General features: G+C 37.3%; 1 protein-coding gene across 1 annotated transcript in view; it reads right to left on the bottom strand.

Moving 5' to 3' along the window:
• DNAH6 (dynein axonemal heavy chain 6) overlaps positions 1 to 24483 on the bottom strand; it is a 290936-nt gene that overhangs the window by 240018 nt on the left and 26435 nt on the right. Inside the window, exons 4-9 of the mRNA XM_061168664.1 lie at positions 20666 to 20928; positions 11202 to 11469; positions 5665 to 5799; positions 5453 to 5573; positions 4662 to 4779; positions 949 to 1117 (exon numbers count right to left, since the gene is read on the bottom strand). Of these exons, the coding sequence (XP_061024647.1) occupies positions 949 to 1117; positions 4662 to 4779; positions 5453 to 5573; positions 5665 to 5799; positions 11202 to 11469; positions 20666 to 20928 (1074 nt within the window). The remainder of the gene's footprint in view (positions 1 to 948; positions 1118 to 4661; positions 4780 to 5452; positions 5574 to 5664; positions 5800 to 11201; positions 11470 to 20665; positions 20929 to 24483) is intronic.

Below are 24483 nucleotides of genomic sequence, written 5' to 3'. Positions count from 1 at the left end.
TTGCTAAGTGGAAAAAGTAGGTGATAAAGCAGTAAGTAAAGTATGATTCCTTTCTTTCCCCCTTGGAAATAGTTAACTTGGTATAGCAGAGGATGCTTTTCTTTGTATATTTCTATGTTTTTCAAATTTTCTGCACTTAGCATATATTACTTTTATAATTAGAAAGATAAACGTTACTTTCAAAATGTGATAGTATTGAGGAAAAAAAGGAATTGAGAATAGGGAAGGAGAGAAAGTAATGAAAAGGAGTATGCAGCTAAAATTCAACTTTTGGAGAAAAGGAAAACTATGGCAAAGAGTGACAGGCCTTGAAACTGCATATTGGATCTCCTGGGGGGATGCAGAGATATGAAGGTAGGAAGCTTGATGAAACCAGATATGCATGTTTTGCTATGTTTTTAGGTATCTGTCATGAAGCCATATCCAGGATGGAGCTGGGGAAAAGCTTATTGGGCTATCAGATAAGCTATGTTAGAATGCACAGATTTGTACTATTTAATCTCAAATGTCTCACATTACTCTGTGTTTCTAAGATCAACATCCTCCTAAGAGGTTATTCACTGAAAGCACAAAGGTTTGCTCCCATGATTTGCTCCTTCTCGCCTCTAAGCCATTGTTTATCTCTTTCATTTATACCACCTTCCCTGCTTCTCTCTGCCAGTTCATGCTCATGATGACCCCTGAACTATAAGCTTCTTGGGGGCAAGTATTCTGTCTATGCTTTTCATCACCGTGTACCCAATACCCAGCATAGGGATTGGTACATAGTAGATACTTAAGGAATCTGTATTGAGTGAACACATGAGGAACCTTTAGCAAGTGCTTGTGAGAGAGACAGCAATATTCAGCACAATGGAAGCTTTCTCTGCTATTAGATACTTGCTGATATGCTGATTTTCATTCTGTCATTTCATGTATGTATGTTTTCTTAATTGTGTCTGAATATACCTTTTTATCAGTGACTTCAGTCTTCTCTTCTGTAATCCACTTCTGAATGACATCTGCTGAAGGTGTCCGTTTTAACTTGTCAGTGAGATAATTCAAAAGGGAGCTAGCAGAATTTACTGTTAGGACATGCATTGTGTTCTCAATTAGGTAGTCATTTAGACGAATAAAGCTTGAAAAGAAAAAAAAATACTACCCTCAGAATGGGAGAAAATATTTGCAAATGAAGCAACTGACAAAGGATTAATCTCCAAAATATACAAGCAGCTCATGCAGCTCAATATCAAAGAAACAAACAACCCAATCCAAAAATGGGCAGAAGACCTAAATAGACATTTCTCCAAAGAAGATATACAGATTGCCAACAGACACATGAAAGAATGCTCAACATCATTAATCATTAGAGAAACGCAAATCAAAACTACAATGAGGTATCACCTCACACCGGTCAGAATGGCCATCATCAAAAAGGCTACAAACAATAAATGCTGGAGAGGGTGTGGAGAAAAGGGAACACTCTTGCACTGTTGGTGGGAATGTAAAATGATACAGTCACTATGGAGAACAGTATGGAGGTTCCTTAAAAAACTAAAAATAGAACTACCATACAACCCAGCAATCCCACTACTGGGCATATACCCAGAGAAAACCACAATTCAAAAAGAGTCATGTACCACAATGTTCATTGCAGCACTATTTACAATAGCCAGGACATGGAAGCAACCAAAATGCCCATCGACAGATGAATGGATAAAGAAGATGTGGCACATATATACAATGGAATATTACTCAGCCATAAAAAGAAATGAAATTGAGTTATTTGTAGTGAGGTGGATGGACCTAGAGTCTGTCATACAGAGTGAAGTAAGTCAGAAAGAGAAAAACAAATACCGTATGCTAACACATATATACGGAATCTAAAAAAAAAAAAAGGTTCTGAAGAACCTAGGGGCAGGACAGGAGTAAAGACACAGATGTAGAGAATGGACTTGAGGACATGGGGAGGGGGAAGGGTAAGCTGTGACAAAGTGAGAGAGTGGCATGGACATATATACACTACCAAATGTAAAATAGATAGCAAGTGGGAAGCAGCCACATAGCACAGGGAGATCAGCTCGGTGCTTTGTGTCCACCTAGAGGGGTGGGTTAGGGAGGATGGGAGGGAGATGCAAGAGGGAGAGGATATGGGGATATAGGTATACGTATAGCTGATTCACTTTGTGATACAGCAGAAACTAACACACAATTATAAAGCAATTATACTCCAATAAAGATGTTAAAAAAAAAAAGATTAGGGATGGTGGTGGGGGAAGAAGTGGGTGTGACTATAAAGGGGTAGCATGAGGGAAATATTTACAGTGAGAGAATAGTTTTGTACCTTGATTGTGGTGGTAGTTACACAAATCTAGACATGTGATAAAATGATACACTGTACACTATACAATGTCAATTTTCTGGTTTTTATATTGTATTTATAGTTATGTAAGATGTAACCACTGAGGGAAACTAAGTGAAGAGTACACAGGACCTCTCTACACTTTGCAATTTCTTGTAAATCTATGATTATCTCAAAATTAAAAAAAAAAAATCAAACTGCCAGAGTTCAAATCCAGGCTCTACTCTCCCTGTATGAACTTGGGCTTATTTAACTAATCTGTGCATCGTTTTGTCATCTGTAAAACGAGGACAACAGCATCTACCAAATTATGGCAAGAAACAAAGAAAATAATACCTAAAAAAGGATGAACTCCTGATACGGAATGTGGATGAATCTCAAAAGCATGCTAAGTAAAATACACAAGAGACTATATATTATATAGATCTGTTCATATGACATTTTGGAAAAGGTAAAAACTATAGGGAAGGAAATCAGATCTTGGTTGCCTAGAGCTGGATATAAAGAGAGGGGACTGAACACATCTCTGAGTAATGCCTTTTGGTATAGTTTTGACTTTTGAAGTCATCCTGATATTCTACATATTCAGTAAAATAAAAGTAAGCCAACAAGGATGGGGGGAAACAACATTAAACTAAATGCAAACAAACCAAATCAATCCAATTAACTGTACTTCAAATGTGCAACATAACCGAACTGAACAGGGCAGAGAGTAATCCAAATACTTTCACTATATGCTCTCAGTCTAGGGGGAAAAACTGCAAACAAATCCTAACTGTTTTTAGTAGGTAAATCCAAATTGAGGAACATCTGAAAAAAAACTGGCCTGTATTCTTCAAAAATCTCACTACCATGAAAGACAAAGAAAAGCTAAAAAGCATAGGTTAAGGAGATTAGAGACAGGACAACTACATGATCTTGAACTGTATCATTTCTTGGAGAGAAAAAAAAATGTCTTAAAGGACATTATTGGAACAGTTGACAAAAGTGAAATACTGTAACTGTAGATTAAAGTATTGAAATATAAAAAAAAAAAGAAAAACAATACTGCTTCAGTTTTCTATACTTACTACCTATTTTTGAAAGTGACTCTAAAGCAAGTATTTAAAATTTTAAATATCATAATTTCTTTTTGACTTTCCATTTATATTACAATATCAGAGATTAATTGTCCAGAACAGTTGTTCTTAGACATTCTTCACTTTAAAACACAAATATATTCAAATATATAGCATCAATTTAGCTAGGCGTTCTAACCATTCAGTAGGATATTTAATGAGCAATATAGTTATGAAAAAAGCACATAGCTCATCAGGGGCCATAAGATTTTTTTTAAAGATGTTTTAAAGAAGAAATCAGTAAATATATATCTGTGACTTACATTCTAATGGTAATGAAATCTTTGTTATTGAATAAATGTTGTTTGACAGCAATTGCTAACCCAAAGATGAAAATTTAATGTTTCCCTACTTGAGTGCTTAGAATGTAAACTGAGTCAGCAAGGCATTTGAAATAACTTTTTATGCTGCTTAAGTGGAGCCTGATGGGCCTCTAGCCTATGATAGTGGCCTCAGGACTGCTTCACTGCCTTCTGTTGCAATACAGACATTATTTATTACCAGATTATCTCACATATAAACTGGGGCACAATTAAGATTTATTAAATGGTTGTAAAATGTGGACCAATTTGGTGAGCACGGAGTAACAGTCATCAGTGTTTTCTAGTGCCACATACAACTCTTCAGATAATGTTTGGTGATTTTGTTTGCACGAGTTATTTGCAGTGATGAGGTTTTAGAATGATGTGGAATCCAAACTCTGGGACAATGGCAAGACCCAGTTGGGTAAGCAGGTGGAAGGTCCTGGTGAGGTCCTGGAAGGTGGACTTTCTTCCCTGGTCTCCCTGTGGTAACCTGCCTCAGGAAGAGGGTGGAACTTTGTGTGGCCATGCAGCTGCCTCTAGCTCTTTAGGAACCAGACAGGTGGAGCAGACCCTCCAGATCCACTCAAGGAGGCCCACAAATCTCTGTGTGCCTGACTTCTCCTTACTACAGCCTGCCCAGTGCTCTTGGCTGGGTTAGAGGGAAACAAAGCCTTAGTGATCAAAGAGGAGCTCTTGGCCTTGTACATGCCCTCCACCTTCTCTGGCTGCTTTGCTAGGTGGCAGCTGGAAGGGCAGGCTTCTGGAGCCTGCATTCAGGTTACTGTGTCCTCCAAATCCCTTATCACTAGTGAATCCTGTGATGATGGCTTTAACTTTAATGAAACTTGAGACGGATGGATGTTCTAGTTTTTCTTGAAAGAAAGAATAACAGTTTACCATGTTAGCCTCATGCAGTGATGCCTTTTGCTGGCCTGCTCTGTGTATGTCATTTTCTCGGAGTCTCCAGAAGTAGGCAACTCAATGAGACTTCCGCTTTCTGGCATTTTACAGTGACCTAAGAACAACAGAAGACACAATGACAAGAATTCTTGTGTAAAAACTCCATTTCTTTCAATATGGATTAAGAGACAAGTAAAATTCAAAAATGACAAAATGCTTTGGTTCATGAGCTATTTCAGACTCCAGAAAACAGCCCAGTTATCCAAACAAATTCCACATCAAAGGATTTCGACTCAACAAAAGACTCTAGACAGCTTACTAACATCTTCTTTAACAGGATCTGATCTCTGTCCCATGCCACCTCTTTCTAGGAACACATTTACCCTCCTTTTCTGCCTGCATAAAATTATCCTTTAGAGTCCCTGCCAGCTGGGGCCAATCCTGAGATCCATCCAGTCCTTTAATTTTAACAAACCTATTGTCTGTACTAGTAGGTTGGACATACGTTTAAGCAGAGAGGCCCCGAGTCCACTATAAAATGCTTGTGAAATGAAGGTTCTGTAACCAGTTTGGAAATACTATACACAAGCAAGGGTAATGCAAGGAAGATGTGGTACTTACTGTTTTATCCCCTTCTACAATATACATTGAATTTATAATCTATCAAGCAAAGATTGGAAGAATTGAAAAATAGGGTCCTTATTTAAAATAGAAAAGTGGAATGAAAATGAGTTAACATTTCGGAAAGCCACCACTTCTGATCTGTTGAAGTTCTTTCCCTTTCATACACTCACTAGGTTCATATGCACAGTCATCAGGCATAAATCCTGCAGCACACAGAGCAACTCGACAAGCCTTTCTGACCACTTCTTTGGCCTCGTTTCGAAATTCTTCTAGGCGCTCTGTCACCTAGACATTGATAAATATGTATTATTAGTGGTACCAAAGTATCAGTAATAGGGAAAAAAAAATCTTGAAACTTATAGACAAAATTCCTCACCTCCTCTAGCCATACGACTTGTGCAACTTTAAATTCTTGCAGGGTGTAGGTGTGATATTTTTCAATACAACAAAGTCCCATAAAACTCAATTGATAACACAATTCATTTATTTTAAGGAGAGCTGGTCGCAAATACTAAATGAAAATAGAAATTTATCATTATTTAGTAAAAGAAAAAAAAACCCTTGCCTTTTAGAAGTATAAAAATATTGGGTAAGCAAGAATGGTAATTAAGGAAAATAAATAGCTCTATATGTTAATTTTAGCTACAACTACAAAGTGCATACATTGAAAAGGGACACTTCTGAAATTTTGTTCTGAAAGTATTCTTTGAATTATCAGATTTAATTTGTCTGAATTCCTTTCTTTTCATTTTGAATACATGTCTTTTAACCATGAAATTGAGGGCAAGTAACTGAGGATGGGGCAATATCTTAAATTTCACTAGGTTTGGCTAATAGCTATTAAAAGATTCTTAGTGTTACCTTAGGACTTTACAATGTCCAGTCACTATGATAATGGATGGGCCCATCTATTGATCTAAGAGGGTATGATATAGAACAAAGACAAATTTTAACTTTAAAATTTCAGTGGGTAACAGTCACTATTAAGAATCTATCTTGCAATGTGGGCTGGCAGAATGAGTGGAAGTATTTGTGGAATAATGTCACATAATATAATTTAATCTTCCTCTATGCCATCATCATAAATCAGGGTTTTAGGGTGGTGGCTTTGAAGGTACATGTTCCAAGATTGTTTCTAGGTCATTCACCGTCACTTCTAATCTAATCAAAGGAGGAGCAATAACATTATATTTTTAAAAAGTTAACTTAAATTTATTTATATGTGACACTGGTTTAAGTGTTATATATAGCACACTCTTGGACTCTTTTCTAGGAGTTTCCAAAACAGGACAACCAATAGTCATTCAGACCAACATGAAATAGTGCTTTAATTATTTTTTCTAAGTACAAATAAAGGGAAGTTATAATTAGTAGAGTCCTCATTGAAGAGATTTATGTGACAAAACATCTAGGAAGTCATATAGCCCTTAAGATTCACCTCATGGAGGAATTTTCATGATCAAAAAGAAGCAAAAATATAATATTGTAAATCAACTATACTTAATTAAAAAAAAAGAAGCAGAAGTTTAGAGGCTATGTCTCTGAATTGAGATAAGATACTAAATAAATTAACATGAGTACAGGAGTAGGAATGAGTCTGTAATCAAAATGTGGCAGTGAAAGCAAGAAAGTCCAGTGTACTCTGGAAGAAAGGTCCTTGAGCCAAAAATATAAGTTCTATTAGTAAAGGGATAAATAGCTAGGATCCAGATGGACAGCAAAACTGGATTGATGGTCTGCCAAAAAGTTAGAGTTTGACAGTGCGAATTTGGAGGAAGAAAAAATATATATAATCTAAGAAATTACTTTGGCTTAACCTAAATATCTGGCTGTCAGCATAAAGGACAAATGTGAAAGCCGTTGTGAATGTAAGAGAGACTGAAGGTGTTTTGTTTTTTTCTCCCATCATTGTTTCTGCTGTTAGCAAATTTCTGATGGAATCTGGGTTAGGTGGTTCATTCTTAGGCTGGTATATCAAGAGTGCCCATTGAAAGTGATAAGCATTAGCATTATTTTAATATTTTATAATAAGTACAAATGGAATATAATTTAAAAAATTCACTATGTTGTACACCTGAAATATATATTATACATCAGCTATACCTCAATAAAAATTAAAATTAATTAATTGAAACACAAGCACATACAAAACAATCAAGCTACTAGAGTCAATAATAAATTCTGCAAGGTTTCAGGAAACAGGCTCAATATACAAAAGTCAATTGTATTGCTATATAGAATATGTATATATATACACACTATTTATATACATTTATACATATATCATTTAGATATATTCTTTATATGTATTGTAGAATATATATGTGCATAGAATACACATATATGTATAGAATACACATATATACTCTATAATACATATATATTCTACATATATAAAATGAAAAATCCAAAATGAAATTTAAGAAAACAATTCCACTTATAATAGTATCAAAAAGAATAAAATATTTGGGAGTAAATTTAACAAAAGAAATGTAAAATATATACTCTGAAAACTACAAAACATTGTTGAAAGAAATTGAAGAACACCTAAATAAATGGAAAAGGATTATATGTTCATAGACTAGAAAAGTTAATACTGTTAAAATGGCAATATTTCCTAAATTGATCTACAGATTTAAAGCAATCCCTATCAAAATCCCAACTGGCTTCCCTGCAGAAACTGACAAGCTGATCTTAAAATTCATGTGGAAATTCAAGAGGCGCGGGGAAGTCACACTTCCTAATTTCAAAATTTACTACTAAACTACAGTACTCAAGATAGTGTGGTACTGGCATAAGGATAGATATAGATCAACAGAAAAAAATTGAGAGTGCAGAAATCCTCACATTTACAGGCAATTGTTGACAAGGGTGCCAGGACAATTCAAGGTGGAAAGAATAGTCTTTGCAACAAATGGTGCTGGGACAACTGGACAGACACATGCAAAAGGATGAAGGTGAACCCATACCTCATGCCATCAGCAAAAATTAACTTGAGATGGATTGAAGACCTAAATGTAAGAGTTAAAACTATAGAACTATTAGAAGAAAATATAGGGGTAAATTTTTGTGACCTGAGATGAAGCAATAGTTTTTTATACCAAAAACACAAGCAGCAAAAGAAAAAAATGTATAAAACAGACATCATCAAAATTAAGAACTTTTGTGCTTCAAAGGATACCATCATGAAAGTGCAAAGACCCATAAAATGGGAGAAAAGTTTTGCAAATCATATATCTGATAAGGGATTTGTATCCAGAATATATAAAGAATTCTTACAACTCAATAGTAAAATACAGGTAACTCAATTAAAAATGGGCAAAGTATCTGAACAGACAGTTCTCCAGATAAGATATACAAATGGCCAAAAGGCACATGAAAAGATGCTCACCATCATTAGTCATCAGGGTAATATAAATCAAAACCACAATGAAATGTCACTTCATAACCAGTGAGAAAAGCTATAATGAAAAATGCAGATGTAATGGTGAGAATATGGAGAAACTGAAGCCTTCATATGCTGTTGGTGGTAATGTAAAATTGTGCAGTGGCTTTGGAAAACTGTTTTGCAGTTCCTCAAAATGTTAAACACAGAGTTACTGATGACCTAGTAATTCCACTCCTAGGTATATACCCAAAGAAATAAAAACATATGTCTAGACTAAAACTTGTACACAAATGTTCATAGCAGCATTATTCATAATAGCCAAAAAGTGGAAGAACCCAAATATCCATCAATAGGTGGATGGATAAATAAAACATATATATGATACAAGTGAATATTATTTACCAATAAAAAGAAATGTCATGCTACAACATAGATGGACCTTGAAAATATTATGCTAAGTAAAAAAGCCAGTCACAAAGGACCACATATTGTATGGTTCTATTTATATGAAATGTATAGAGTAGGCACATCAAGAGAGAAAAGACATAGACTGGTGGTTGACCAGAGCTGGGGCAGGGGTTGGTCTGGGGGAGTTGGGGAGAAATGGAGAGTGACGCTAATCACTCTTTTTGGAATGGTGGGAATGTTCTAAAATAGACTGTGGTGACGGTTGATCAATTCTATGAATATATTAAAACCATTCAATTGTATACTTTAAAAAAATGAATTGTATGAATCATACTTCAATAAAGTTGTTATAAGGAAATGTGAGCACAGATGCCAATAGGGTTGGTTACTAAAAATAATCATAAAAAGAAAAATTTCAAGGACAGCTCCACATTTATCCCTTCAACATAGTCTAAAAGAATCAGCCCCCTTAATTAACTCACTGTAAATATAAGACTAGTGGTAAGTGTGTGGATAATGATAGCATCTAATAGATATTTAAACCAACACAATGGCTCGATTAGTTACGTCAACCTAAGATTAAAATGATGAGAACTTTCTAGTCTGCTTGGGCTATATTAAAGAGAAAATATTGTCAAGGCCAAAGCACTATTGGTATGAATAGTGAGCAGAGAGAATGACAACTCTCAGCACATTAAAAAAAAGAGAAAAAGCCTTAAGAATTGATAGAGGTTAAATGCAAGAGGAACTATTTTACTTACCTAGGAATAAATTTATGAAATGTATAGTGTCCAAGACATGGTAAAAGATGAAAGGTGGTAAAAAGGTAGTAAAATAGGTTCAAATGATTAATAGATCCTTGGTGAAATTAGAGGTCTAGGGGTTGAGTTCGATGTCAAGAAGGATTAGAATCTTTTCCACAACCCAGAATGCTTGATGGGATGGAGGACCTGAGATGGTACATCTTATATATCTGTTTCGCACTAACACCTATGTGAGCCATATTCCTTGAATGTTCCTTTATTGTGTGACTGATGTCTTGATAATGATCTTTCAGATTACCATATGCAAAGTGAACGAAATGACCAGTAAAAAGCAAACTTGAAGCTTCTGATGTGAGAGGGTGGTGACTCAGTGTCATAAAATAGACAGCTGAGGACTCTGAGCATGACAGAAATGGTGGTTACAGCTCATTCCCAGGGGCCAAATAGAAAACTTCTACTGCAAGTCAAAATTCAAGGAGTGAGTAGAGATTTTAAATGTGGCCACATACTCTTTAATAGTTCTTTTTCCATGATAATCCCCTCCTCCAAAGTAAATATTAAAATTTTCCCTACTGTCTGAATCCACGATAGAAGAAAATGTATGAGACATTGGGAATTATTGGCCCATGAAAACATGCCCCCAAATTATTTTGGACCATAAAGTCCAGAGTGTCTCAAAAATGAGAATTAGTAATAGGGCTTGCTGGCCTGCTCTGTTCAAAAGGATATACAACTTTCCTGATCAACAAGAAAGGGGGTCATGAATCCAAACCTCTGAAGATGCTTCTAAATAAAGGGGACCTGTGCAACTCTCTTGTTATACTTTAGTGTTTTGCAACCCTAGTTAAAATGTAGAAGAATAAAGATGCAGACATAGAGAATGGATTTGAGGACATGGTGGAGGGGGGCGAAAGGTAAGCTGGGACAAAGTGAGAGAGTAGCACTGACATATATACACTACCAAATGTAAAATAGATAGCTAGTGGGAAGCAGCTGCATAGCACAGGGAGATCAGCTCGGTGCTATGTGACCATCTAGAAGGGTGGGATAGGGAGGATGGGAGGGAGATGCAAGAGGGAGGGGATATGGGGATATATGTATTACATATAGCTGATTCACTTTGTTATACAGCAGAAACTAACACAACACTGTAAAGCAATTATACTCCAATAAAGATGTAAAAAAAAAAAAAAGATGTAGAAATACACTAGTTTGCCAGACTTTTAAGTGACAAACAGGATGAAAATTGTCAATTCTCTTGAAAGATGAAATATTCTATTTCAGGGACAGTCTATACCAATACTTTGTTTTTCCGTGAGTAATTCTTTTAAAATATGATTAATAAATACATACATTATTAACAATGAACAGATCTTTTTGTAGAGATTTTCGACATCCACTGATTTTTTTAGAGCGGACATTCTTCTTCCACACGTTAAAAGCCTTCCATTTCCGGAAAAGTGAAAATATGGGAATCTTAGTGAGTTCTCTGTGATATAGATATTCTTGTTCCCATCGATCAATTTCGATAAATTCAACATCATCATTATAAACATGTGTTACTGCATTTTTGCTAATAGTATAGTAGTCATTTTTACTGATGTTCTCATAATTCACAACCCTTTGAACAAATAAAAATTGGGGCAAGTGAATACAGTATTCAACACAAAATTAAGCAATTGCATTACTATTTTGTTTTAAAAAGATAAAACATTTCTGGAAAACAAGTATTATTTAAAAATTAAAAAAATTCTAACAGACTACTTTTAGATTGAATAAATTACTCAAGAAAAGGGAGCTGCTTTTTAACAACAGTTGGACTTATTATAGCTCTTAAGGATTTCACAACTGTGGCAATATGCTTGATAGTTTCAGTTATGTGATTTTTACAAAAAAAAATCAATTATGGATTTTTATGAAAGCTACATGGAAATAAGTTTTTATTTATCTTTGATTCTTTAGAAACTATTCAATAATAATAGTGTAAAAGAGTTTTACACTACCCAATATTTACAGAATTATGAGAAAGATCAAAACAAGAAAATATGAATTAGATAAGATTAGAATCAAAACCCAGATTAAGCTTAAAAATGTCCAGTTTATCACATATCAAAATAATCGTTAATGAGAAATTGTTTATTTCATCAAGGGTATTCTTCAACCTCACCCATAATAAGAAATTGATCAAGTAAAGAAGAAAAGCAAGAACGGGATAAAAACAGGAGCAAGGATAGGAGTGGGAAACAAAGGAATGAGAATAGAAAGGGCTGATTCTCTAAAACTTCTTAAAATAAGAACTTAGACGGGAACACTCCAGTGAAAATCAACTGTTTCCCACATCTATTTTCTCTTACAGTCCTTAACTCTGCATTCTGAACCTGGAGTTCATGGCCCTTGAGCACAGCCTTCAGGTCATCTGTGAAATCCCTGAAATTGTTGTATGTAAACAAATTTACGTACGTATGCATGATAAATTTTTTAAGGGGTTGGAACAAAATCTCATATGCTTTGGGCCTGTTAATCAAAAAATGACGAACCATTGGCAAAAATCATTTTTAGGTTTTAACTTCTATTTTTGTTTTAATAACACTGAGTAAGAAAAATATTTTTAAAATTAGGGCATACAGGACCAGAATGAAAGCAAACTCAAAGCAAGAGCTGTTCAAGTGAGCACACAAGGTAACTGGGGGAGCCGATGGTGCTGTGGAGTGGGGAGTCTCGAAGGCCGCTCTCCCAAGTCAGTGCCATAACAGAAGAACTTCAACTTGCTTAGCTCCTACCAGATGCCACTGCCTGACTCTTTGTCTGTGTTCTGGTTGACTCACGCCAGAAACATCTGGGAAAATGCCAGGTATTACCTGTTGCTGGTGAGGTGTATGGAAAATGTTTAAAATGTTTTTCTTTGTCAACAGCTTAAGATATAATTAGGACATTCTTCAGGTGATTCTCTACAAAGTGGGAGATTTCAACTTGTCTTTGAAACTGTAATTAACTTCAGATGTTTCATTAACATCAATCATCAAACCAACCTAAAAGCAAGAACAAACACCTCACCGTGGCCCTGGTGTGTGTCTAGAAAACTCACTCTGTGTGAATCTATCTGCTACTAAAGGCCCTTCTAGAAGGTGGCAGATGTGGTCCATGATACTGAATTTTAACTTATTGGTGCTCAGTGCCACTAAGAAATCCTTTTTATTTACATTTTCCTACCTATTCAAGATTCTCATTCTCAAACCACTAAGCCTTTTCCTCTACTACACATCTCTACTCTGCACAGGACAGACGAACACATGACAGTCTTTTTGAAAGATTGGATCATCAGCATCAAAATCACTTGGGGTGCTTAAGAATCCAGATTTCTGGGTCCAACACAGAATCAGAACCTCTATGTATGGGACTCAAAGATTCTAGCTTAACAAGTTCCCTGCGTGATTCTGATACACAATAATGTTTGTAACCACTGAACTTTATTTGAAAGCAAATAAACAACAACAACAAAAACATGGTGGTGACAAGGTGAGTTCTCTCTTGTACCTTCAACTTGAAAATCTCATACCTTCACTGTGTTTTATCCCCTTGAGTGTATCTCTCAGGATTTCATCCAAACAGAGGTGGAGAGGTTTCATATCACTTTTTTCTACCTCTCCTGGCATTTGGCTACTTTTCCTCTGCATCTAAAAATATGTAGAACTTCTCTTTAACTTGTAGAAAGCTTCCCTTTAGTTTAAAGAAAGTTTTTTCTCAACCCTGCTGCCATTTAACTTAGAATCCCCTGTCTTCTTCCTTCTCTTAAACTTCCTTTATGACGGCAATATCCTCTCCATCCATTCCTTCTTAAAGTTTCTGAAAACTAGGCTTGTTCCTCACTACCCTAATGAAATGCTTCTCTTGAAGATCAGCAGGGATTTCCTTCTAGCCCAATCCAGTTGGTAGGCAGAAGGGGCAGTAGGGTCAAGGAAAGCTTTGCAAAAATTAAGAAGGCCTATGCCGAGTTCTCTGGAATCCTATTTTCCTTAGACTTTCCAGTTTGTTCCCGAGGGGTTGAACCCTAAGTATACTCCTTGGATTCCTGTGCTTCATTCCTCACACTATAAACCTCAGTGCTCAACTGTTCCAGGAGTTGATCCACTACTCCTAAGTGATGGCTGCCTTTTCAGCACCTCTTGGCATTCAGAATTCAGCCTCAAACTTCAGCTGCCTCCTTTGTTATTTATTTTTTTCTTTTTTTTTGGGCACTGTGCAGCTTGCGGGATAGTTCCCCAACCCGGGATCGAACCTGGGCCCTTGGCAGTGAAAGCACGGAGTCCGAACCACTGGACCGCCAGGGAATTCCCTCAGCTGTCTCCTTTGGATGTTTGTTCCATAAAGGCCTTTCTTTGAGGAAATAACCAGAAAAATTAGTCTTCCTTTAAGACCTAAAAAGAGAACTTAACTTTCTCAATTGCTGTGCTCTAAAATTCCTACTTCGCTGATAAAGAAGATGACTTTATGACCCAATTAACTAAACAGAGATCCTTGGAAAGTTAATCAGACTGAGAAGAATGTCTGGAATAAAATTACACTTAACTATGCTTTACTGGAAAAAAAAATATCTGTAGCGTTTTCTTGCTGCTCAATGTAGAATCATGGAATCCCTTGTCAAATTATTTTGCGATAGAAACTGTCTCTGTCCATCTGAAATGAAACTTAGACTCAAGGCTTCTATTAATGTCTAAAAGGATGTGTCACGTGGAGAGAATTGCATGGCTGATTGTGGTAGGTCATCAATTGTCCTGTTATTATTGATTTCAGATAAAACTCAAAGGAAATCTACTGGGGGGCCTAAAAAACATGATTTCTCCTCTTGGAATTAATTCTTGATTTTTCTAAAACAATAAGATCTCAATGTGATTTGTTATTTCAAACAGCATCTCTATCTGTTGTTACACCTTGCAGTGATGGAAAATGCATCTGTTCATTTTTAAACAGATCCACTGGACTAAGACTGTAGAAGCATGGTTTGTCTCATGAGACCTTTCTGCTCAAGAACTCTGAACAGCCTATCGCTTATATCATTAAATCCAAATTATTCTGCTGGGTGTTTGTGGCACCCTCCTCCTGTCTCATATGAGTTCCTTTCTGTCCACACACTGCCCTTTTCAATTGTCAGGCTGGTTTCCAGCTTAGGCTGTGCTAGAATGCATACATATGTCTTTGTCCACCCTGTTCCCTTCTCCCGTCCTGATTTCTACAAACAAGAGAGCAATTCCTTACCTGCTACTGGGGTGAATTAGATGAGCTCACGGGGCCCTATGCAAATTTAAGTTGTCTCATTATTTTCATTATTACACAGTTTTAATCATTATGATTTGAACATATTTATTGGACAAAGGGAAACAAGCAAGTGCCTGGAAAGAAGTCAGCTATTTCCTGAGTTTTACATTTGTAAACCGCAATCTGTTTGATTATGGTCAATATCATGATTCAGTATGCGTCTAGATCTAACCTGAACTGGAGAAGAGAAATGGCTTGGTTTGCTTCTGGTTTGATTAACCAGAAATGGTAAAATATCTGATAAGTAACTCCTTTTCACCTAGAAAATTAAACAAAAGTGTAACTAAGAGGAAACATGTACTAGGGAGGGAATGGTCAGATATCACAGTGGCTCCTTTTTCAGGAGTATGAAAAAGAAATATTTACACAGTGCCCTACCAGAGAGTCTCCTTCAATTCAACTAAATGGTCATGCTCATTAGACTTTCATAGACTATATCTGGCAGCCTTCTACCTAGAAGGCTAGAACAGGAACTACTTCTTGCCTTCCAGGCAGCATCAGTCTTGCTTTTCCATGCAACAATTCAATAGCCACCCCCGAGCTATCCTCTCCCCAGGTGACAACTCAGATGCAAGGACATGAGATCCATATTGGATGGGTGTGCAAATCACCCTGGCTTAAGAGGAGCCAATATTTCTTGCAATAACTATAAGCATACATTTTAGGGTTCCTGCAGAGACATGCCCAGAAAAAGAACTGCCGCACTATGGGAAGTCCAAAGCTATGGCTCCCCTTCAGATATTTATAATTCATTTATAGTTCTTCTCAATGCAGATATAATTTACCAATCAGGGTCATTTTTATCATAAGCAATGTTGGCTAGAAACAACTGACATTCTACTTGTATTAGGTTACCAGGGGAACAGAGCTTCAGAGTTAACCAAAGGCCAGATTCTCATGTGGAGAAAACTGTTCTACCATCCTCTAAAGCAGCGGTCCCCAACCTTTTCGGCACCAGGGACCGGTTTCGTGGAAGACAATTTTTCCACGGACGGTATGTGTGTGGGGTATGGTTCAGGTGGTAATGTCAGCGATGGGGAGCTGCAGATGAAGCTTCGCTTGCTTGCCCGCCGCGCACCTCCTGCTGTGTGGCATGGTTCCTAACAGGCCACGGACCAATAATGGTCCAGTATTGGTCCGCGGCCCAGGGGTTGGGGACCCCTGCTCTGAAGCAACGCTTCCCAAACTTTGCATGTTCTAACACACCTGTACAGTGATAACATTTTATAAGGCACACTGGTGAAGACATTAATTATAATTTCTTTGTATTATAATAAGAAAAATAAAACAAAATATTCAGGGAAATATGCAATACTGAATTTTATAAAACTTCCAAATAAAGTCTAGCTCATAAACAACCACAGCTATGACTATAAATTTTTGAAGTAGCTACTGCATTTCTAATCAAGACATGATGAATGGTCTGTTCAAATTCTTAAAGTCACCACTGCTAAGGAATACACTTTATAGAAGTGGGAGACAGCAAATGGCAGATGATGATTTATTGCTCTGTCTCTGATGAATGGAAACTCCCTTTTCCACTGACCAGAATTTTTATCACTTGTTCTTTTGAAATTATGCGCCAGAGGTACCATCATTCTTTAATTCTAACAGCTTTTCCTTTTCTTCCTTTGATAAATGCAGTGTTGAAATTTCTTATGATAAGACAAATTGATTTAAAACCCAAACATTTCCATATCAAGTACCTTAGAAACAATGGTGACACTTTCTCTCACACACAGATGTTATGCTGTTTGACTTAGTAATTTTTCCTTAAATTTAAATTCTTAACAATGACTAAAAAAAATCACGAGAAAGCCATTTTAAATTTCACTTTTCTGAAGTTGAATTTTTGCTTTGAATTCCTAATCTTTGTCAGTATGTGTTAATATGTTTTCAGGCAGCTCTTATATTTTTTATTAAGTTCATTCAGGTACTCAAATGTCAGTTAAGTAACCCAGCTGTAAAACCAAAAACTATCCTTCACTAAATCTACAAAGTTGAATCATTTGCAAAATATTTTCCAATTCTTGACAAAATTCTTCCTTTGGATCAGTTATGCATTTAAGTCTGAAACAACAAATAATGGTGTTCTGCTCACATATCTTTGTAGAAAGCTTAAAAACAGAAGGTCAGGTGGTGGCTTGGATTTTATTATAGTTACAATTTTGATAATATTATTTAATTTGGAATTCATAACTGTAGAGAAACATTTACATATGGGAGTTCTTTTGTGAATAAAATATTGTATTATGCATTTTAATCTCAGGATTATCAGAATAAACTCTACATGGAAAATACATTTTCAAGAAGTATTTCCATAATACCTCATTTGCCTTTGATATTTCAACCTCAGTAGCTTTTTTGCCCCACAGAACAAAGTTCTTCCAAACACTTCACTTCAGGGATTCTAGTGCTATTATCTAGCAGTTATTAATATCTGTACATCCATCAATATGCAATAAAACTTTAATAGCGTCCTGGATTGTGGTCATCTCTGTTATGTAACATGTGGATCTAGTGGTATTATTGATTTCCTTTGCTTTTCTGGTTCCAAATAGAATAAATAATTTCCACACAGGCTGGTAAAACTGCAATTCTGCGATAGTGAGTCATTTTGACATTAGATATTAATTGTGTATTCTTGCATTCTTAGCTTCTTGAGCTTCTTGATCAGATGCTAACCTAAAAATGGAATTTGGTTTCATATTTTGTTCTTGCACATGCCTTTAAAAGTTCCAACTCTTTACCCAGGAGGGTAGATATCTTTCAGTAAAGTGTTGATATAGCTTGCTTGGTACTACTGATTCATTTGATAGGCATATACCCAGAGAAACCATAATGCAAAAAGACACATGCACCCCAATGTTCATTGCAGCACTATTTACAATAGCCAGGACATGGAGGCAAGCTAAATGTCCATCAACAGATGAATGGATATAGAAGGTGTGGTATATTTGTACAAATTGTGTCATTTGTAGAGAAATGGATGGACCTAGAGACTGTCATACAGAGTGAAGTAAGCCAGAAAGAGAAAAACAAATATCATATATTAACACATATATGTGGAAATAGAAAAACGGTACAGATGAACCTATTTGCAAAGCAGAAATAGAGACATAGATATAGAGAACAAATGTGTGGACAACAGGGGGGGAATGGGGGAGTGGGTTGAATTGGGAGATTGGGATTAACATATATATGCTGCTGGGTATGAAATAGATAACTAGTGAGGACCTGCTGTATAGCATGAGGACGTCTACTCAGTGCTCTGTGGTGACCTGGATCGGAGGGAAATCCCAAAGGGAGGGGATATGTGTATACATATGGCTGGTTCACTTCACTGTGCAGCAGGAGCTAGCACAACAATGTAAAGCAACTATACTCCAATAAAAACAAAACAAAACAAAAAAGAAAAATACCCAGCCTTCAACAGTTGAATGACTAAACAAATTATGGTATATTCATAAAATGGAATACTACTCAGCAAGGAAAGGAAATTTATTCATGCAACAACATGGATCTCAAAAATATTATCCTAGAGAAATTGGACACAAAAAACCAGCTGTGTTTCCCTCTGTGTGAAATTCTTTTTAAAAAAGCATAACTAATATGTTGTGATAGAAATTGCATTAGTGGTTGCCTGAGGTGTCAGGGAGGGGTGGTCACGGTGGAGGGTATGTATGAGAAATTTTTCAGGTGACAGAAATGTTCTTGATTGAGGTAGTGGTTACATGAATGTATACATTTGGCAAAGCTTATCAAACTGTACACTTAAAATGGGTCATAGTATCATGTCAATTATATCTCAATAAAGTTGAGTTTTTAAAAAAAAATCCTGTTGGCTTAACCTTCAAATTATTTCCAGAATTTGACCCACTTCTCCCCACCTCCACCACTACCACCTGGTTTATCTCTTATGTGAATAATTACAACCTTCTAATTGGTCTTCCTGTTCCAATACTTGCTCCTCAAAAGTCCATTCTCTACACAGCAACCAGAGAGGTCCTTTTCAAAATGTAATTCAGATCATGGCACTTCTCTACTTGAAATTCTTCCTTGGTTCTCCATTTTTCTCACAGTAAAAGTTAATGTTTTTACAATAGCTGGCAAGGCCATCAGTGGTCTGTCCTCTCATTCATTCTACTGTAGTCACACCAGCCTGCTGTTCGGTTCTTCAACATACCAGATGTGCTCCTGCCTTGGGATATTTGTATTCACTTTGCTGCTGTCTGGAAAGCTCTTCTCCCTTCTTCCCATAGCACATAATTTACTCCTTCTCCTTCAAGTCTTTGTCCAAATGCCAGCTTCTCAATGAGGCCCACCCTGACCACCCCAATTTATTAACAACCTCTTTCCAAGAACTCCCAATCCCCTTTGCTCTACACTGTATTTTTTTGTATAACACTTAGCATATTCTAGCATTATGTATCATTTACTCCTGTATCGTATTAACTATTGTCTCCCTCTGCTAAAATGTAAGCTCCATGAGGGCAGCAATTTTGATCTGGATGGTTCACTAATATAGCTCTAGCACCTAGAAATGGTCATGCTATAGATTGGGTGCTCAATACATTTTGCTGAATGATTTTCATAAGCATCTCTCTTCCTTCTACAAATTGTTTCTCACTCCTGTTAAGCTCTTTCAGGTTTACAATAAATCTATCATTTAAAAATTTGATTAAAATGTTTTTCTTCTCCCCAGAAGGAGAGTTGTTTTCAGTGTTATCTGACTCAATCAAAACTACAGCGCTGAGTAAGGGAGAAGAGAATTCCTAGAAAGAACTTTTATCTTCCTATGCAGCAGAGACTGGGGAAGGCAGCTCAAAGAATTTGGTGGCAATGCTCAACTACAGTCACCTTCAAGGAAAGACCATATCAACAACTGTAGCATTCAACCCAACTAAACAACCACAGAGGAAGGTCAGCATCATCTTTAAGTCCTGTTACCTGTTGTGCTGAATTTTAAAGCAATTCACAGACACATTTGGGTGACTCTTCAAATTATTTCAACAACAAATGTGTGTTTAGCAGCAACAATAGAGAGTATATGTGAGTGTGTGCGTATTATTAATCTATATAAATACCCTAAATTATCAAGCTCACTTTACTTACAAAAAACCCTTATTTCTACTCTATTAAGGAAAGCTGAAATGACATGTGAAAAAAATCAAGCATCATCTATTTTTTATACATTGCCATCTTCTTTTCTCAGTAATCAAAAAATATCAAAAATATATTTGTAATACCGATTAAAAATAAATAGAATTATATCAATATAATATAAACATATAAGAAACACAGCAGTGTCTATAAAATGTCTATAAGTAAAGATAAATGGGAAAAATAAAATTGTTGTGATTAAGATTCATTTGTCATTGGATGATAACCCAAATTATATTTTATCAGATAAATCATTAACATGCAATTGATTATGGATAACATTTGCAATCTTATTTGTAATTTTTACTGCTAAATAAATTGCTTCATAAAAGAGAACTCACTTCAGATTATATCTGTCGTACTCAGTGGAAGATCTTGGCACTGCAGAGATCATATAAAGAAATCCAATATGTTCATTTTCACGTACTATTTTAATGATTTGCAAGGGATTTTGAATGTTGGCTTTAATGACTTCTTCCCGGTCGTGGAAATAGTACTTAGGGTAAGTTGAGGAACTAATCTCGTAGAGGCCTCTTCTTCCAATGCTGGTACGTGACAGTTTAGCAGGAGAGGGAGAGAACGCCTCAGCAGAGGGCCATTGGATCTAAACAAAGCCAGTTTTTAAAAAAATTAGTTTTTTGGGGGGGGAAAAAAAACTATATATAAGTGACAAAATATTAACCTCCAGGACTAATTACCACACTGCCTAAGATGTCTAGGGCTTAAAGGAAAGCATTTTTGAACTGAAAACTTTCAAACTATTGATCGGCAGTGATAGATTCCCTCTCAGTACTCCTTGCCCAGATGTCCATCTCCTTCCCACAAGCACCCCCAGCAACACTTCCCATTGCCTTCTCTTCTCCCTTCACTTAAATGTTTACTACATCAAAATGCTACCAGCTCCCTGGTGTTTATGAGAGCCCACCACTCCCCTTGCTCAGTTTTTCTGTATCTCCCTTGACTGTGGCCTTTCCCTCAATGCCCCGCCCCCCCCAGCCCCACTTCGTTCTGACAACCTTGATGCTTTTCAGTGAGTGACATCTTGGACAGCTGTCGTCATAACTCATAATAAACTATTTTTAATGAATGTGATGGGTTGTTACATTGAGTATTGGGGATCAGTATGTAATAGCCTTGGAGAAGCATATATGTTATTTTTTTTTTCAAACTTCCTCCTCTTATTTTATTTATTTTTTTATTGGAGTGAAATTGCTTTACAATGCTGTGTTAGTTTCTGCTGTACAGTGAAGTGAATCAGCTATATGTATACCTATATCCCCTCCCTCTTGGACCTCCCTCCCACCTCCCCCCATCCCGACCATCTAGGTCATCATGGAGCACCGAGCTGAGCTCCTTGTGCTATACAGCAGGTTCCCACTAGCTATCTATTTTACACATGGTAGTGTATTTATGTCAAATCTAATCTCCCAATTCATCCCACCCTCCCCTTCCTCCCCGTGTCCACATGTCTGTTCTCTACATCTACGTCTCTATGCCTGCCCTACAAATAGGTTCATCTGTACTATTTTTCTAGATTCCACATATATGCATTAATATACGATATTTGTTTTTCTCTTTCTGGCTTACTTCACTCTATATGATAGACTCTAGGTCCATCCACATCTCTACAAATGACCTAATTTCTTTCCTTTTTGTGGCTAAGTAATATTCCGTTGTATATATGTACCACATCTTCTTTATCCATTCATCTATTGTTGGACATTTAGGTTGTTTCCATGTCCTGGCTATTGTAAATAGTGCTGCAATGAACACTGGGGTGCATGTGTCCTCACATGCACACTGAAATGTGAGAGGCACTGTCTCCAGAGCAGGCACTTGTGAGTTAATAACATATATGCTTATGCTTCCGGCCCTGTGGGTCCTAAGCATAAGCATATATGTTATTAACTCACAATTAATTGCTTGCTCTGGAGACAGTGCCTCTCACATTTCAGTGTGCATGTGAATTACCTGGGTAACCTGTTGAAATGCAGAGTCTGCCAGCCAATCTGAGGTGGAGCCTGAGATTCTGCATTTCTCACTTGCTCCCAGGAGATGCAGATGCTGCTGGCTCTGGACCACGTGTGGAGCCCCAAGGCTAAGTCCCCACCATGTTCACACACTTGAGCTTTGCTCCAATCCCTGGGTCCCACTGTCTGCTCTCAGTGCCACTCACACTCCTTTGCTCCTCCCCAACAAATTTGGGACAGCATCAAACACGTCTTCTCCTCCTGCCGAGGAGGTTGATAACCGTGTTTGAGGAAATGTGACATCAACTCCAACAGTCATCCCTTTGTCTCTCTGACAGGACTGGCTTTAAGATAAAAGAATCTGCATTGCAGACCTGCTTTGGTGAATAATTGAGGTACATATATAAATGATATCTTTATTGCCTATTAGCAGAGTTAATAGAGGTTGCCATTTCTATAAGAGAGTTATTACCATAAGCTCTGTGGAACAATGTCCCCATAAGATTTGTATTCATAGGGATCATTATTCTCTATCTCTGATTAAATACCTCATTGAATAGGAGTTTCAGAAGAGAATCCTGGGAATTTCAGAGCTAAAGGACATACATCTTTAAAATCAAAGATAAAATATGCTCCTTTCATTTATTGGCCAGGGATAGCAACAGAGGTACTGTTTTCTTATATAAAAGAAGAGGCCAAACCAGATACCAGAACCAGAGAAAATACATATTGCTCTGTCCCAATGTTTCAACAAGAGCTGCAGTCAACTCTTTTATGAGACAAGAGTATTAATATTTTAACAGGAAATGCATTTATTTTATTTATTATATCTCTTAAAAAGTTGTACTGCATTCTAAGTGAAAGGTTTCTTCAACAATAGGCCTACACATTTTCATTTTATTTCTAATTATGTAACTCAGTGGGAAGATGTGATTCAATTTAAACAGTCACATATGTTTGGATTTTGCAGTGGTTGGGGGAGGGAAATAGAGGAAGCATTTATTCATAAATTGTAGAACATCTATAATATTCCTCTATGGTGGATGCCCAGTCCAACTGATAAGTCAATCTTCTTTAATTACCGGAGGCAAAGCCTTCAACTTTCCTTCCTTCTTTCCTTCCTCCCTCTCTCCCTTCCTCCCCCACTCTCTTTCCTTTCGTCCCTCCCTCCCTCCCTCCCTTCCTTGCTTCCTTCCTTCTTTCCTTCCTTCCTTCCTTCCTTCCTTCCTTCATCTCCCAGTAAATCTTCATAGATACATTTCCATTCTGAACTCATTCTGAGAAATCAATACCCAGAAAAATGAACCTCTTCTCAGAATAAATACCCTTCTCCTTTTAAATAGAATATCCCCTTTCTTCCACATTTCCTTTCAACCTCTAACTCTTTACTGAATTCTTCACTTAGTTACAGTTACAACCAAACATAACCTATAACTTATTCCTTTTCAGCTACTTCCTTCATCTCAGATGTGCACACAATCTCTCTTGCTTTTATTTTTTATTTTTTAAAAATTTTAGAGGAGAGAAGGGCAAGATGGCGGAAGAGTAAGACGCGGAGATCACCTTCCTTCCCACAGATACATTAGAAATACATCTACACGTGGAACTGCTCCTACAGAACACCCACTGAACGCTGGCAGAAGACGTCAGACCTCCCAAAAGGCAAGAAACTCCCCACGTACTTGGGTAGGGCAAAAGAAAAAAGAAATAACAGAGACAAAAGAACAGGGATGGGACCTGCACCAGTGGGAGGGAGCCGTGAAGGAGGAAAGGTTTCCACACACTAGGAAGACCCTTCGCGGGCGGAGACTGTGGGTGGCAGAGGGGGGAAGCTTCGGAGCCACGGAGGAGAGCACAGCCACAGGGGTGCGGAGGGCAAAGCAGAGAGATTCCCGCACAGAGGCTCGGTGCCGAGCAGCACTCACCAGCCCGAGAGGCCTGTCTGCTCAGCCGCCGGGGCGGGCGGGGGCTGGGAGCTGAGGCTCGGGCTTCGGTCGGATCCCAGGGAGAGGACTGGGGTTGGCGGCATGAACACAGCCTGAAGGGGTTAGCGCACCACAGCTGGCCGGGAGGGAGTCCGGAAAAAAGTCTGCAGCTGCCGAAGAGGCAAGAGACTTTTTCTTGCCTCTTTGTTTCCTGGTGCGCAAGGAGAGGGGATTCAGAGCGCCGCCTAAACGAACTCCAGAGAC

This window comes from Eubalaena glacialis, chromosome 14 (assembly GCF_028564815.1).
Source record: "Eubalaena glacialis isolate mEubGla1 chromosome 14, mEubGla1.1.hap2.+ XY, whole genome shotgun sequence".
Lineage (NCBI taxonomy): Eukaryota > Metazoa > Chordata > Mammalia > Artiodactyla > Balaenidae > Eubalaena > Eubalaena glacialis.
The sequence above is the reverse complement of the archived record's forward strand: the minus strand, read 5'-3'. Positions and strand labels throughout refer to the sequence as shown.